The sequence below is a fragment of the Lemur catta genome, chromosome X (assembly GCF_020740605.2).
Source record: "Lemur catta isolate mLemCat1 chromosome X, mLemCat1.pri, whole genome shotgun sequence".
NCBI classification, from domain to species: domain Eukaryota; kingdom Metazoa; phylum Chordata; class Mammalia; order Primates; family Lemuridae; genus Lemur; species Lemur catta.
The window spans coordinates 59,879,032-59,897,073 of record NC_059155.1 but is presented as its reverse complement, the minus strand read 5'-3'; the positions used below and the strand labels follow the sequence as shown (position 1 = coordinate 59,897,073).

Sequence of the window (18,042 nt, the reverse complement as noted above, 5' to 3'; positions counted from 1 at the left end):
ATATTAAAGAGGGTAAGCCTGCTTCCTGGTGACAGGGATAATTGTGGCTGACATAGAAATACTTGTCTCAGTGGCAAGACCCTACCTAGGTAAATCTGTATTTTCTAATTTTCCTTTTCTTTTTTCTTGAATGCTTTTTGAGGGCTTTGGAAAAGAATTGACCTCTAGACTCCTCATCTGGTCACAAGGACTCCTGAGTTATATGATGTATTTTAATTTTTAAAAACAAGCTTTAGCTTCATTTAGAAAGTACAGAAACATTCATCTGCTACAACTTCTGATGTCTCTTATTTCAAAGATTTGTTGGGGGTGAGATAAAATAATAGGATATGTTCTTTTTCTTCTGATTATTTTTTTATTTACTCAGACTCTAGATAGAATTTTATGGCTTTAATTGCTGAACTGAGATGTGGTAGAAATAAAAGATATGCAAGGTGAACAGACTTGAAAGGGAGAGTTTTGTTTTGATGACATTGAAGCAGTAATAGACTGAATTATTTTGTAGAGGGGGGCAAATCCTGAATTAAGGCATAGGCACTTAAATGGTCTCACTGTGGAGAGAGTTAGTATTGTTTATCCTAAAGCAGAGGTAATCAGCTGAAGAAACATATTTTAGCATTCATGCCTTCTGTTTAAGTAAGTTTGGGAGGTTCTTTGCCCACATGGGTAGGAATTGACCCATAAGGATATAAGAAGTGTGCTGCTCCAGTCTGACCAGTGGACTAACTTGTATGTCTGTCTCTGATAATGGCTCTGAATGATATTTTCCAGAAAGCCTAAGGAAGCTGGATTTTCAGATATTTCTTTACTTGAGAATTACTTCCAAACACCGTCATGGATTTATCCTCTCTGATTTTATCTCAGTCCTTCTTGAACCTGTTTACATTTTCATTTTGTTCCACTTCTTGAACTGATGAGTTTTCTAAGTTCCCTAAGCATTGCTGAAAGTCCTGTTTTCTTTTTGATAAAATTGCCTTTAGATTTCAGGGAGTACCCCTTCGTTACTTAATTCTGTATGTAACTGGGTGAATAAGCTCAAGTTGATCATTTCTACACTTTTGATGCTTATCGATTTCTGCTTCATCCCTTTAGAGCGAGATTTCACAACCTTGGCACTGTTGACATTTTGGACCAGATAAGCCTGTACATTGATTGTAAGGGACTGTCCTGTACCTTGTAGGATGTTTAGCATCATCCCTCCTGGCCTCTACCCCCTAGATGCCAGTAACATCAATTACTGTGACAACCAATAAATATCTCTAGATATTACCAAATGTCCTCAGGGGAGGCAAAATTGCCTTCGGTTGAGAGCCACTGCTTAGACCTTTGGCTTTTCCAAAATGCAAAATTTGTGCTTTCTGGACTATCTTTATGATATGGAGAACGTCTCTATCCAGTTGATTATATTGTGCTTTTCTGGATTTCTTCCAGCTCTGTTTAATGTCCATCTTGAATGGCAATAACAGCAACTTTTATAGTTTCAGTGTTTCAGGTCAACTGCATCATTTGGGGGTCATGTGGGGCAGATACCTTGAAGATTTGCAGTACAACTGAGGTACTTTTTGCATGTATAGAGATGGATAGAAAGCAAAGGAGTGAATAATTGTAGGGGAGGATATCTGAGGAGTTTCATTGAGGCGATCCAATGAATGAGTAGGACCAGGTTAGGGAAAAATGGGCCGGTCAAGGTAAACAGGGGGAGGAATTATAGGCAGAAGGAAGAGCCCCGTGCAAAGGCCAACAAGATGAATGTGTTCACAGAATCACATGGGGCATACAATGTGCAGAACAACTGGGGGAGGTAGGGGAGCAACAGCTGGTGAGGCCTGACAGACTAGAGCCAAAAGAACACTGTGGGCCTTGCAGGCCATGCTCAGGAGGCTGGGCTTAGAAGGGGGCCGCATTCTTGACCTCTGGCTTTGGGGTCAACTTGGAGTGCTCATTGCCAATGTAACTTCCAGCTCTGCCCTCTGGTGGCCATGTGGCTCCAAGCATGTTTCTGAGGCCCAATTTCCTCATCTGTGAAATGGCTGCTGATGATATATGTATAAGACTGTTGTTATGATTAGAAATCATAAAGATCTAAAGATTTACCATCATGGAATTATTCTGCTGATATTTATTGGTCTCTGTCATTTTCCTACAGTAATCAAAACATCAGTGCTGTCACAGAAATGGGCAGATGGATCAATGGACTTTAACAGCCCAGACCCAGCAAGTAGCTTATTTTCTTTTCTAAAAATCATTGATGACTTATTTTCATATTTCCCAAGACTGGTGTTACTGATATTAGGTAATCTATTTCCTAGGCTCTTTACTGATAATACAATATTTTTTGTTTCCATCTATAATAAAAAATGGTTGTTAGTAATAGTTTAAAGAACATCAAATTTTGCAGAGTCTTAAAAAATTTCCCTCTGTCATGAATGGTTTGGTAACTCTAAAGAACAGACTATTATAGAAAATGGAGAAACTATTTTATCCAAACTACATAAGCCCAGAACTTCAGCTGAGAGGAAGACCCATCTCACAAGTCATCTTAGGTCCTCTGAACCTCTCAGGTGAGGGGAGAGGGTCCATGCTCAGTTGGCTTTCTTCACTGAGAGTTTTAGAGAATAAAAGTATTTCTTCTATGGTAAATGTTGCCCTTGATCCCATCATGAGTCATCAATATGGAGGCTGTATTCAGTAGATACAGAAGTTTTCTATTGCTACTCTTCTAGATACCACCTAAACAGTTCTCATTGGTAAAATGTTACAGTAATTTTTAAAAGTTGTTTTAGCTTTATCAAGGTATAATTTACACACTATAAAATTCATTCGTTTTAAAGTATACAGTTCTGTGGGTTTTGGTATATTTACAAAGTTGTACAACCATCACCACCATCCAATTTTAGAACATTTCCGTCACCCCAAAAAGAAAGTGCTATCCCCGTTTGCTGTCAGTCCTCATTCTCACCCCAAATCCTAGTTGACCACCAATAGATTATAGATTTGTCTATTATGGACATTTTGTGTAAATGCAATCATACAATAAGCGGTCTTGTATGTGTGACTTCTTTCACGGAGCATATGTTTTTGCTAAGTGTTTTTTAACCTGTTTTATATTTGCTTTACATGTTGTAGCATGTATCAGTGATTTGTTCCTTTTTATTGCTGAGTGGCATTCTATAGTATGAATGTACCACAGATTGATTGACCATTGATCTGTTGAAGGACATCTTGGTTGTTTCCAGTTTGCGCTATTGTGAATAAAGCTGCTATAAACGTTTGTATAAACGTAAATTTTTATCTCTCTGGGATAAATGCCCAGGAGTGCAATTGCTGGGTCTTAGTCGCATGTTTAATGTTTTAAGAAATGAACAAATTATTTTGTAGAGTAGCTGTACCATTTTACATTCCCTCCAGCAATGTGAGTGATATAGCTTCTCCACATCTTCTCCAGCGTTTGGTATTTTCACCATCTTTTATTTTAGCCATTCTAATAAATACGTAGTGATATCTTATTGTGGTTTTAATTTGAATTTCCCTAATGGCTAATGATGTTGAATATCTTTTCACAGCTTATTTGCCATTTGTGTTCCTTTTTGGTGAAATGTCTGTTCATTATTAATTAGGTCATTTGTTTCCTTACTATTGAGTTTTGAGAGTTCTTTACACATTCTGAATATAAATTCATTGTCAGATAAGTGTTTTATAATAAATATTACGTGTGTGATATGTGTAAATATTTTGTCCCATTCTGTAGCTTTTTTCTTTTTCTTTTTTTTTTTTTTTTTTGCATCTTCTTAACAGGGGCTTTCTTACAGCAAAAGTTTTTGTTTGTTTGGTTTTTGGTTTTTTAAAAAATATAAATAGAGAGTTTATTTGGGCCAACCTGGGACTACAACCTGGGAACGTAGATTTAAGTTGCCCTGAATATATACTGCCCAGAGCAAACATTTTTAATTTTGATGAAGTCACATTTTTCTTTGCCAAACCATGCTTTGGGTATCAATTCTAAGAACTCTTTGCCTAGCCCTAGATCTTGAAGATTTTCTCTTGTGATTTTTCTAACTGTTTTATAGTTTTACATTTTACATTTAAGCCTGTAGTCCATTTTGAGTTAAATTTTGTGTAAGGTGGGAGACTTATGTTGAGGTTTATTTTCTATTTTTGCTTATTTCTCTAGCACCATTTGTTGACAAGGCTATCTTTCCTTCATTTAATTTTTTACTTTTGTCAAAAAATATGCTGGGCATATTTGTGTGGGAGTATATTTACTTTTAATGAGGCAAAAATATATTAGGTTGTGGTAGGCAGAATAATGAGCCTCCAAAGATGTCCATGTCCTAATCCCTCCCTAGAAGCTATGGATATGCTAGGTTACATGGCAAAGGGGACTTACGGCTGCTAATCAACTGACTTTAAAATAGGGATATTATCCTGGGTTATACAGGTAGGCCCTGTGTAATCACAGGTGTCCTTAAAAGTGGAAAAGGGAAGCAGAAGAGAAGGGACAGAGAATGATATGTGATGACAGAAGCAGGATCAGATCAGAGAGATGCATTGTTGCTAGCGTTGAAGATGGAGGAAGATGGCCAAGATCCAGGAAGTGTGAATATCCTCTAGCAGCTGTAATAGGCAAGGAAATGGATTCTCCCCTAGAGCCTCCAAAAAGGAATGCAGCCCTGCTGACATCTTGATTTTATCTCAGTGAGACCTATGTCAGACTTCTGACCCGCTAAACTGTAAGGTAATAAATTTGTATGATTTTAAGCCATTGCAACTCTGGTAATTTGTTGCTTCAATTTTAGAAAAGCTCCCAATAATGATAGTTAGGATTTTAAATGTTTGGGCATCCCATTTATCTGGAAAGTTTATATATATGGAACATCCCTATGATATCAGACAAAAGAAGTGCTGCTCTAGGTAGATTTGTGCATTCAATAGGGAATAGTTAGAAAATATTACTTTTATTTCTGTTTAAGTTTCTACATTCATTGTGACTTTAAATTACACATTAGTTTTTCATAGGAAGTATTTTGTTGTTGCTGCTATTATTGTTGTTTTTGTTTGCATTTCAGAAGGGTATTTTAATGTCTTAAGTTTTGCACCAAGATGCCAAATGTAGCCGCAACACACGTTTATGTAATGGGAGGCTAACATTCTATTTAAAGAAATATTCAATTGACTTTGACAATAGAACAAATAGAAGCTTAGTTAATGATCCTGATACTTGTACTCTTATTAGTTTTACTGCTTTATTAGTTTTAAATGACAGCTTTATTGAAATATAATTCATATACCATACAGTTCACCCACTTAAGTATATAATTCAATTATAATATATTCACAAATATATATAATCACCAGAGAGCACTTTGAATATGTTGTCCCACTGTCTTCTAACTTCCATTGTTTCCAATGAGAAGTTAGCTCTCAATCTTATTTGGGCTCTCTTGTAAGTGATGAGTTGTTTTTTTCCCCTGCTGCTTTCAAGATTTTCTCTTTGTCTTTGGCTTTCAGCAATTTTACTATGATGTATCTGTTTGTGGATTTCTTTGCATTTATCCTGCATGGAGTTCATTGACATATAAATTAATGTTTTTTGGTAAATTTGGGAATTTTTTCTATTTTTTTTTCTGCTCCTTTTCTCTCTTCTCCTTCCCATACTCCCATTATGTATATGTTGGTGGACTTAATGGTGTCCTACATTGCTCTGAGGCTCTGTTCATTTTTCTTCATCTTTTTTCTATTCTTTGGCTTCTATTGACCTATTTCAAGTTCACTAGTTCTTTTTTCTGCCAGTTCAGACCTACTGTCCAGGCCCTTTAGTGAATTTTTCATTTCAATTATTATAGTTTTCAACACCAGAATTTCCATTTGTTCTTTTTTATAGTTTCTATTTCTTTATTGATATTCTCTATTTGACAAGATATTGTCATCATACCATTTTTCTTTAATTGTGGTTTTCTTTAGTTCTTTAAACATATTTATATGGCTAATTTGAAGACTTTGCCTATTAAATCTGATATCTGGCTGCTCTCATAGGCAATTTCTGTTGCTTGTTTTTTTGCTAGTGTATGAGTTATAATTTCCTGTTTCTTTGCATATCTCATAATTTTTTGTTGGAAACTGGGCACCTTAGATGAATATATTGTAGCAACTCTGGGTACTCTTCCATCCCCCAGGGCTCTTTATTGTTATTTGCTTGTTTACTTCTTTAGTGACTGGCTGGATTATTTTATTGAAGTCTATTTACTCAACCAGCCTTCCCCCATCCTGCAATATGAAGCCTCTGATGTTTCTCCTCAGGGGCACAACCTTGGATATGCCCACAGTCACCCTGGAATGGCAGTAGTTGTGGCAGGGCTCTCTTTGGCTGTCTCTTTCCCTGACCACACCCAACTGTTAAGGTCCACTAATTGCTGGCTGATTGCTCTGTATTTTATAACATCCTAGGGCATAAATTGCTCCACAAACTGATCCAGTCAAATTAAGGCTCCTCTAAAAGGATAGTTCCTGAGATCAGTGTTTGAGATTTCTTTTGACCCTGGGAGACTCCTCCCTGCTCTTTTTCTCTGGTTCTCTCTGGCATATTAGCCAGCGTAGGCTTGAACTTCTCTATACTCAGTTGCAAGTGAAGTCACTTCCATTGGGAGAGAGAATTGGAGCCCTCTATTCTATGCCCTGCCTCTCTCCCTGGGAAATCTCTGAGCCACAGTTCTGGTGTAGAGGATGGGGACAATAGTGAGCTTCCTTCTGTGTGGCAGCCTCAGGTCTCCCTGCTTTGCCTCTACTGGTGTAGAACCCCCACTTATGAGCTGGGGCCAGCACAGTCAAGGCCTCAGTATTCTTGGTGGTACCAAGCCCAGGGTATAGCCTCCATCCCATTGAGTGGGGACTGGGTAGAAGAAGGGAGGAGCCCCTACCTCCTAGCCACACTTGCCTGGAACTTAGCCTCAGTACCAGGTAGCTGGGGGCAGGAGTTGCTGATGTCCTGCTCCTCCTTGGAAGAAAGACTTGCAACTGGGGGCTCAGGGAGAGGGAGCTCTGTGTTCTTGGCTGTACCAGTCTGGCATGAGATCTGTATTGGGAGGGGAGATGGAGGGAATGGGTCTAGGTCCAAATACCATAGACTCCCACTCTACTTACTATATTTTAGTAAATTTTCTTGAATAAATGCTTCTTCATTTGCTGTATACCTTTAGGACTATTTCCAGATACTATAAATGGTGAGCTGTTTTTTAATTGAAATAATTTTCACCTTTTTACTGGGTAGTAGATCTATGGAGCTCCTGACACTATCATGCCAAAAGTGGAACTCTGGGCTGGGCGTGGTGGCTCATGCCTGTAATCCTAGCACTCTGGGAGGCCGAGGCGGGAGGATCGCTTGAGGTCAGGAGTTCGAGACCAGCCTCAGCAAGAGTGAGACCCCGTCTCTACTAAAAATAGAAAGAAATTATCTGGCCAACTAAAAATATATATAGAAAAGAATTAGCTGGGCATGGTGGCGCATGCCTGTAGTCCCAGCTACTCGGGAGGCTGAGGCAGTGGGATCGCTTAAGCCCAGGAGTTTGAGATTGCTGTGAGCTAGGCTGATGCCACGGCATTCACTCTAGCCCAGGCAACAAAGCGAGACTTTGTCTCAAAAAAAAAAAAAAGTGGCACTCTGTAAGCTTTTTAACATATAATTTTGTTGTTATTCATAATTGCTCAGAGTGGCCCTGTACTTGGATTTCTACCTCCTCAGTAGATTGCAAGTGGCTTAAAGGCAGTACCCTTGACCTTTATTCCTTATGAAATCATGATAGCCCCTAGTAGCATTTTTGTATTTTGTGGCACATAAAAGAATGTCAGTCACTATGTTACTGTCATTTCTAGTTTGCATTTTTAGTACTTCCTTTATAACTTGAAGTGTGTTTAACTGTGTCTTCCTTTTTTCTTACACTCTAGTGGCTATTGTGTTCCCAGAAGGGTGATGCCTCCTTTTTATCTGTCATTGGCCACACTCAGTGAATAACACTTCAGCCATTAGAAGTTTTAGTCCAAAGCATTATTCACTTTTCACAATACAGGAGCTTTCTATAACATTTCTTACAGTGTATATATAGTTAGCATTTTAGATTAGGCTGCTTATTTGGGATATGGGGACAAGGAGGGAGTGAAAGGGAAAAAGGGCAGGCAGAAAAGCAGTGTAGTTCTGCTCAAAGGTGGGACATGCCTCACTTGTTCTTTTTTCAGCCAACCATGTCCCATGCCTTTCAACCTTGGTCATTGACGGTGCTGCCCTCACAATTGATTTTTTTCCTTTCCTGCTCCTTCCTTATTGGGGATCCCTGGCTGGTGATGGCCCTGTGGCTGCCTCTCTTTTTTGGTGGACAGTGGACACGTGGCCACACCTGAGGCTCCAGTCAGTGTTGTACCACTCGTCCTCTGTGGCTTGGGCTTCCTCCTAAGGCTATATAGACTCGCCCAATCTTTGACACGATTTGTATTGCAGGATTTGGTTACTGTAGGTCATTTGAGAATATTCTTGAAAGAAATCATTTGATTTGAGTGATTTGCCTACTGCTACTTCTGGGATCTGTGGGACAGTGTTGACTGCCTTCTGAGATGGGTGCATGCTGACTGTTTTATTCAGTGTTGTTCTATTTCCCAGGATGCTCCAGGATGAAACGCCACAGGCACCTCAGCACCAGTGACAGTTCAGATGAGAGTGAGTAGAACCAGCTGGCAGCTGGTAACCTTTGTATCTATACCCCTTGAAGATTTCTTCTTTGACTTGAGGATAAGCCATTTCATGCTTCCTTCGATGGTTAAAAAATAATGTTTCTGGGAAGGAAAGCTCAGGGTATCATTTTTCTTACTCATTTAAATTTCATTAGAGATAGATAAATTAGGTGGAAGAATTGGTTTTGTGGGGCATATAACATTTTGTTTTTCACCTTTCATTTACCTAAACAACAAAATCTAAATCTAGTAATGCTTTAACAGACCTTCTCTAGAAAGGAAGAAAAGTATGACAGCATAAATTATAGGCCCTGATTCTAATTGTAGCTCAAGTACTAAATGTTTGACCATGGGTCAATTATCATTTATAAAAGTCAGTAACCTTATTAACAATAGCCTTTGGGGAAGTGCTGAAGCATACACAGATTACTTGCTCCACATTTTTAGTTTTTCCAGTTGTTTTTGCAGATATTTTTTCTCCAGGTGGAAGATGAATTGTGTTATTCCAAAACATTATGAGGCGTGATTACACCAAATCGGATCTTCTCAGCCTTAGCATTGTTGAACCTTTTGCATTCTGGGACATCACCTATAAATGTCATTAAACTCCATTATGAGGCTCTCTTGGGTGCAGTTTGACTGTTTTCTTCAGTGGTATGAGATCTCTGTGGTCTTCTCCATCATATCTTTCATATTATCTTGGATGACATTTAGTTTTATGACATTTAATTATATTAGTGGGTAATATATCTCAATATTTTTTTCTAATTATCTTTTGCAGATCCTTCTACTTCTTTTACTTCTGGCCCAACATATAGGGTCAAGTCAAAAATTCGACATGAACACAAGAAACCTGCTGAGGTGAGATTAGATATTCAATTATTAGACTTATGCTATAGTTTGGATGTTTATTGCCCCAAACTTCATGTTGAAATTTGATCTCAATGTTGGAGGTGGGGACCTAAGGATCATGGGGATGTATCCCTCATGAATAGATTAATGCCCTCCTGGGGGGTGGTTAGTGAGTTCTCACTCTATTAGTTCCCAGGAGCGCTGGTTGTTAAAAAGAACCTGGCACATTCCCTCCCTGAACACACACACACAGACTTTCTCTTTCTCACTCTCTCTCTCTCTCTCTCTCTCTTTCTCTCTCTCTCTCTCTCTCTCTCTCTCTCTCTCTCTCTCTCTCTCTCTCTCTCTCTCTCTCTCTCTCTCAGTTTCTCTGTTGCCACGTGATCTCTGCACACATCAGTTCCCTTTTGCCTTCCACTATGAGTGGAAGCAGCTTGAGGTCCTTAACAGAAGCCCAATCTTGAATCTTCCAGCAAGCAGAGGCATGAGGTAAATAAACCTCTTCTCTTTAAAAATTACCCAGCCTCAAGTATTCCTTTATAGCAACACTAACTGGACTAAGACAACTGTAAAAAAATAGATAACTGCCTCCTGCCTACATACCAACAATACCCAGAATTTAAAGAAGATATGAAGAGTAAATATGTGCCAATGGATAGGCTTGTTTTCTGATGAATTTGTTTTCCAAAAAAGATGCCATTTTCTTTTCCCTTTAGGAGAACAACAATCTTCACACTGTGATTTCATTTTGGTAATGACACTTAAGTGACTGGCTTTAGAATATTCTTCCCTTAACCAGGAAGTCAAACAGAGCCTGACATAGGGGATTGGGAAGGACCCAGAGATTTCCTGGGCTATGATTGGAAGTAGCTAAGTTGGCAGGTGGGAGATAGTCCAGGAAGAGATAGGTGAGGAGGTTGTAGATGGAGAAGAGAAGGACTAGGTTAGAGATCATCTGAGCTGTGGGCTGTGATGGGTCCTCACAGCCTTTGGAGTACTGCTGGCCCAAGAAGAATGGATCTCTCCTTGTGAAGCTGGTTGCCTTCTGCCCCAAGGGCAGCAAAGTGCCAGAGTTGCACTTGGACTTGGTAATGGTTTAGTGGATCCTACAGACTTTCCTCTGTGATAATTCAATGATGGGATACTAACTTTATGCATCTTCACTTCTATGAGTAGACTTCCTTAGCTGTAAAGGAAAAGAGAATGTATTGGTTATCTATTGCTGCATTACAAATTCTTACAAAATTAATGGTTTAAAGCAGCACACATTTATTATCTCAATTTCTGTGGGTCAGGAGTCTGGGCAGGGCATGACATGACATGACGAGGTTCTCTGTTCAGGGTCTTTTAAGGCTGCAATCACTGTACTGACTGGGGATGTCTTCTCATTTGGAGGTTCAACTAGGGAAGAATTTGCTTTCAAGCTCATTCAGATTGATGGCAGAATTCATCTCCTTGGAGTTAAAGGACTGAGTTCCTGTGTTCTTGCTGACTTTTGGTAGAGAGCCACTCTTAAATTCCTTGCCACATGGCCTTCTCCATAGGTCCTTTCACAACATAGTAGCTTACTTTTTTAGAGCCAGGAGAGGGGGAGTCTTTCCCTGCAGCTTGCTAAAGTGGAGTCTTATATGACAAAATATAGTCAACCCCATTATGTTTGCCATATAACATGACCTAATCAAGGGAGTGACATCCCATCATATTTGCCATATTATATTGTTCAGAACCAAGTCACAGGTTCCACCTGCCCTTGTAGAAAGGGAGTGACTCATTGGGGATTACCAGAGAGCATTTCTCCCTTTATCAGAAAGTCACTTTTCATTTCCTTCTTTTGCCATGGCTCTTTCTGGGCACAGTAGAATATCAGAGTGTATTTATGTGTTTTTCATACAGAAAAAGTTAGGGAATATAAATGCACATAAAGAGGAATGGAAAGAATTTTCCATCTATCCAAAGGAGACTTTGACTATGAAATGGTGAGAATGAAACCTTGGTACCTACCCCTTTAGGAGGACGACTGGTCCTAGGATATAAAGCGATTTGAGGGCTTTGGGTCTTGAGGCCTATTGCCTCCGGTCAGTGGGAATAGTAGTCTTTTGATGCAAGGGATAGGGACCTGGGCTACTGGAAGCAAACTTTTTTTCATATATACTTCACATTCTGTTATAAAAGGGAGAACCTGGTGATACTGTAGGACAGAACTAGCCTTGGCATTAGAAGAGCTTCATTCTATGTTCTGCTTTGCTGGCCTGTTTCATCTCTCTGAAATAATTTGTTTTGTTACCATAATATGGACATTATCATACTTACCTCTCATAACTACCATTTATTGAAGTTTTATGCACCAAAGCTTTACATTAGATATTAATAATTTGTTTCCCAAACTTTAGCAATTACAAAACTATCTGTGGAAGCTTATCAAAAATACTAATTAAGACTCACCCCACCCTGTGACATTAGTAAATTAATATTTCCAAGGAAGGTTCCTGGGCTCTGTTTTTAAAAAGTGACTCAGGTGATTTTTATTATCAAGCACATTGGGGAAATAATATACTCTCGTTTCATTCCCCCAATAGCACTATAAAATAGATACTTTTATGTTCTGTTTGCAGGTGATGAGGTTCAGAGAAGTTAAGTTACTTGCCCAGGGTCATAAAAATAAGAGCAAAGTTGAAATTCAAGTTTTTATTCACCCAGAATCCTGTTTTATTAACCAGTATGTTAATAGATCACACAATCTGGGTTTGTGTGATACATGTCTTATGATTAGATGGAATTTATAGTTTGGGGGAAGAGTAAAACAGAGATGAAATGCCCTTTTCATCACATTTTTATTTTAGTTTTTTAGAGAAAGGGTCATCCAGACTAGAGTGTGGCGGCACGATTTAGCTCACTGCAGCTTTGAAATTCTGGGCTCGAGCGATCCTCCCACCTCAGCTTCCCAAGTAGCTGGGACTACAGGCATGCACTACCACACCAGCTAATTTTTTTTTTTCAGTTTTTAGGGACAGAATCTCACTGTGTTGCTCAGGCTGGTCTCGAACTCCTGGCCACAAGCGATCCTCCAACCTCAGCCTCTCAAATCTCTGGGATCACAGGCATGAGCCACTGTGTCCGACTCCTTCTCATCACATTATATTATGGGGCTTATCATTTGGCTAAGATAATATTTATGAGGTTTCTCCGTTGTAAAGTTACTATTTTTCCCTTTTCCTATTCTTTTCTTTTGAAAACAAGTCACTAAGCCTGGCCTACCATTAAAGGTGTGATGTTGGTCAGGGATTAAGCTTCCACCTCCTAAAAGAAAGCATTAGTTGTTAACATATTATTTCATAATATTCTGTAAGGAAAATTGTCTCTTTGCCTCCATTTTAAAAGTTATTTATGTCAATATGGACTCATGTTTATTTGATACTTTGGATTATAATCTAATACTGCATAATTTATTGTATTCAAATTGTTCTGTAAATCAGTGAAATCATCTCTATTAGTTTTCTCTTTTCAATTCCATTGATTTATGCTCTTATTTTTATTATTCTCTTCCTTCTTCTTGCTTTGGGTTATTTTATGCTTTTTCTAGATTCTTGAGGTGGGTGCTTAAGCTGTTAATTTGAGATTTTTCTTTTTTCTAATGTAAGAATTTTAATGCTATAAATTTCCCTTTAAACACTGTTTTAGCTACATCCCATTAATTTTGATATGTTTATTTTCATTTATTTTTGTGTATTTTTTTATTTCCCTTAAGACAACTTCTTTGACCCATGGGTTATTTAGAAGTGTGTTGTTTCATTCCCAAGTGTTTGGAGACTTTCCTGCTATCTTTCCATTATTGATTTCTAGTTTGTGTCCACTTTTGTCAGAGAACATAGTCTATATGATTTCAGTTCTTTTGCATTTGTCAAGATTGGTTTCATGGCCCAGGATATGGTTTATCTTGGTGAATGTTCCATGAGCACTTGAAAAAACATCTGTACAGTTGTCTTGGTATCTGTGGGGATTGGTTTAAGAATGCCCCCAGGGATACCAAAATCCATAGATACTCAAGTCCCTTATATAAAATGGTGTGGTATTTGCATATGACCTATGTACATCCTCCCATATATTTTAAATCATCTTTAGGTTACTTATAATACCTAATACAATGTAAATGCTATGTAAATAGTTGTAATATTGTATTTTTTCCCTAATATTTTATATCCATGGTTCCTTGAACGAGTGGATATGGAGAGCTTACTGTATTCTGCTATTATGGAATTGGATTTGTTGATCAGGTTCTTCTGTTTCCTCACTGATTTTGTACCTAGTAGTTTTAGCAATTGTTCAGAGAGGACAGTAGAAGGCTCCAACTGTAGTTGTGGATTTGTCTATTTCTCTTCCCAGTTCTGTCAGTTTTGCTTTAAGTATTTTGAAGCTCTTTTGTTAGGTGCATACATATTAGGATTGCTATGTCTGCTTGGCAAATTGACCCTTTTATCATAATATAGTGTCCCTCTTTGTCTTTGATAATTTTATTTGCTCTCAAATCTATACTATTTAATATTAATATAGTTTCTCAGTTCCTTTTGATTCATGTTTGTATGGTTTACTTTTTCCATCTTTCTACCTTCAATCTATATATATGATTATATTTGAAGTGAGTTTCTCATCAATGATATATAGTTAGGTCATTTTTCAAAATTTACTCTGTCAATCTCTATATTCTAATTGGTGTAGTTAAACCATTTATTGAATATAACTTTTGGTATGATTTGGCTTGGGTCTGCCATTTTATGGTTTGTTTTCTATTTGTTCCCTCTGGGGTTTTGTTGTTGTTTCTCTGTTTTATTTTCTATTTTTCTGTGGGTTACTTGAACAGTTTTTTGAATTCTATGTTGATTTATCTGTACTAATTTTGAGTGTATATCTTTGTATAGATTTTTAGTGGTTGTTCTTGGTATTATCTTTTACATACATAACTTAGTCTACTGATCTCTACATTTTACCACTTAGAGTGAAGCATAGAATCCTTACCACCACTTCTGTATTTTTATTCCTTGCCACCTTTATAATTGTCTTAAATATTTTCTCTATATATGTTGAGAACCACAGTAGACAATGTTATAATAGTTGCCTCAACCATCAAACTTTATTTAGAAAACTCAAGAGAAGGATAGTCTATTTACTCATATTTGTTCTCTTCTTTCTTTTTTCCTGATGTTCCAATTTTTCTTTTTTGTTCATTTTTTTCTGTTTGAAGAACTTCTTTTAGGCATTCTTATAGGGTAGATCTGCTGATGATAACGTCTTCGTTTTCCTTCATCTGCAAATGTCTTGATTTCACCTTCATTCCTGAAGGATATTTTCACTTGATAGAGAATTCTGGTTTGCTAGCACTTTTCTTTCAGCACTTGAAAAATGTTGTACTACTTCCTGCTGGTCTCCATGGTTTCTAATAAAAATTCTTCTCTCCTTCAGGTAGTTGTTACCCTCTAATCAGTTGTTTCTTTCCCAGTTGCTTTCAAGATTTTTCTTTGTTTTTACTTTTTAAAAGTTAGATTATGATGTACCTGGGCATAGATTTCTTTTGGTTTATCCTGTCTGGGGTCTGGTCAGCGTCTTTAATCTGTAGATTTATATCTTCCATCAAGTTTGGGAAATTTTCAGCCATTATTTCTTCAAATATTTTTTCAGCTCTTCCTTTTTCCTCTCCTTTTGGGACTTCAGGTACATGAATGTTACATCTTTTGTTATTTTCCCACAGGTGTCTCAGGCTTCTTTTTTTTTCAGTCTGTATTCTTTTTGTCAGTCAGATTGAGAAATTTCTCTTGTTCACTGGTTCTTTTCTTCTACTGGTTAATTCCATTCTTCTCTTGAGCCTATCATATATGAGTTATTGTAGTAATTGTATAATTCCATTCTAAAATTTCCATTTGGTTATTCTTTATGGCCTCTCTTTCTTTGATCAGACTATTTTTTTGTTTTAAAAGTGTTTGTAATTTCTTGTTGAAACGTTTTTATTGTAGATGCTTTAAAATCCTTGTCAGATAATTCTAACATCTTTGTGATCTCAGTGTTGGTGCCTGTTGATTGTCTCTTCTCATTCCCGGTTCTTAGTATGATGAGTGATTTTCTATCGTATCTTGAACATTTTTGGTATTGTGAAACACTGAGTCTTATTTAAATCTTCTGTTTTAGCAGTCCTCTGCTATAACTGGGCCAGTGTGGAAGAGAGTGCTGCCTCTTTACCACTGGTTGCAGAATTCCTAGGCTCTATCCTAGCTCTCTTATCTCTTTGGGAAGTGAGGGTAGGGAGTTTCATTACTATTTGGTAGAGGTAGAAATCCCCACCTTGTTGCCTCCACTCATAGTAGGGAATGTGGTGGCGGTAAGGGGTACCACATTACTGATGGGCAATGGTAACAGCCCAGACTTCTACCCAGTCTCGGCTAACACCATGTAGAGGAGGAGGGGTGCCTCATTGCTGGGTGGGAGTGGACATCAAGGACTCTCAAGTGGTGTCTATGGATACAATAATCACCCTTTTAAAAAAAACATTTTTAACATCTTTTATGAAATATAATTCTCATAGCATATAATTCACCCCTTTAGAGTGTATAATTCATTGGGATTTAGTATATTCAGAGTTGTGTAACCATTACCACAATCTAAATTTAGAACATTTTCATCACCCCAGAAGGAAACCCCCTACCCATTAGCAGTTAGTTACTCCCCAGTCTCCCTACCCCTAACCCCTGGCAACCACTAATCTGTTTTCCATCTCTGTGGGTTTGCCTATTCTGAACATTTCATATAAATGGAATCACACAATATGTGGCCTTTTGTGTCTGGCATCTTTCTCTAAGCATAATGTTTTCAAGGTTCATCCATGTTGTAGCACATATCAGTACTTTGTTTTTATGACTGAATGATAATGCATTGTATGAATATACCACATTTTGTTTATCCATTCATCAGTTGATGGACTTCTGGAGTGTTTTCACTTTGGGGATATTTATGAGTAATTTTATGAACATTCATATACAACTTTTTATATGGACATATGTTTTCATTTGTCTCAAGTATACACTCAGGAGTGAAATTGTTGGGTCAGATTAACTCTATTTAACTATTTAAGGGACTGCCAGGCTGTTTTCCAAAGTGGCTTTGTCATTTTTCTGTCCCACCAGCAATATATTAGGGTGTTTGAAACTTGTTATTGCTGTAGGCACCAGAGACTTGAAATCCCTCTAGTGACCTTGTTTTTATCTCCTCTCTTGGCTTAGGGTCTTTTTGTGGTTGTCCTCAGAGAAATTCTGAGTCTTGTAGCTCTCCCAGCTATTAGCCACTGTTATTATCACTGAAGCTTTAGCATGGTTGTAGGATATAAGGAAGGGGCAGCATTCTCTAATCCTCTAATTAATTCTTAGTCTTTTGAGTGCATAGTGGTCCTGTGTGTGGGGATGGGGGAGGTGGTCTTCACAGCTAGAACCTTTTTGCCTCTGCCCTCTATTCCCTTATCTTCCTGCAGCAGGTATCGTGTGATGTTCTCAGCCTTTGTCATTGAATTTCTGCCTCCTATAGATTAAGGCTTTTTGTCCCTTAGGTAACACACAGAGGCTGAGGTTGAGTGCTTTTCCCTTCCCTAGCAATAGTGAAATTACACCATTGCCCTCACTTGATATTAGTCCCCTGCAGATGAAGCCTTTTGTTCAGTAAGGAAACCAGGGCCCTAAGCACCAGGGACCTAGAGAGCACCACTCGGGGAGCTTTCTACAGGTTCCCTGCCCCGCTTCTTCCCTGTGTGAGCCTAGTTGGGTTCCTGAAGAAAAGGATGGGAACCCCTGTGACTGTAGCCCCCAGGAACTTCATACTCTCATAATAGTCCCCACTTGGCTTCCCAATGATTCATCGAAATTTCTAGTTTAATGTTCCTACTGTGGCTTCTGCCCCAGGTAAGCAAATGCTCTGTCCTGTGTCTCCCTGCAGGTGCCTCTCTCTCTTTGAGTTGGCCATTTGTCCTGTGACTCATTTCTCTGACGGGTTCATGAAAAATTGTTAATTTGCTGCCTGTCCTGCCTTTTTCTTCTTGTAAAGATGGGAATTTCTTTTTTCTGACTCTCTGCAGGTCTGAGATGAAACCAGAAGTCTTGAGCCTTATGTTTTTACTGGGAGTTAGTCATTGATGTGCAATTTAAATTATCCTTTTTACAGGGTCTTAATTGGCTGTATTAATAAATAGATATTTTCTTTGATATTTAGTACATCAGTGAGATTCCTGTGCATGTCTCCCTCTGATTTATCTTCTGGAGAAAAATTTCCTAGGGGTATATGAATCACATGTAAGGTTCAGAGGCTTTGTGTTCAGTTAGAGTGTATTAAAAAGTGTTCCATTCTTTCTCAAAAGCCAGGATATTTTCACCTAATATTAGTCTGGTCTGTAAAACATATCAACCTATCTTAAAGGATTGACTGCATATCATCTGTAGGCCTGGCATC

At 38.2% G+C, this 18,042-nt stretch overlaps 1 protein-coding gene across 4 annotated transcripts in view; it reads left to right on the top strand.

Moving 5' to 3' along the window:
- Positions 1–8,644: 8,644 nt before the first annotated feature.
- JADE3 (jade family PHD finger 3) overlaps positions 8,645–18,042 on the top strand; it is a 72,101-nt gene continuing 62,703 nt past the window's right edge. For 3 of the 4 annotated variants that reach the window (XM_045538530.1, XM_045538531.1, XM_045538532.1), the window contains exons 1-2: positions 8,650–8,701; positions 9,497–9,576. In XM_045538530.1, coding sequence (XP_045394486.1) covers positions 8,656–8,701; positions 9,497–9,576 — 126 coding nt within the window. In that variant the 5' untranslated portion in view covers positions 8,650–8,655. Of the gene's footprint in view, positions 8,702–9,496; positions 9,577–18,042 lie in introns of all 4 variants that reach the window. The other variant, XM_045538529.1, reaches the window with a different exon arrangement.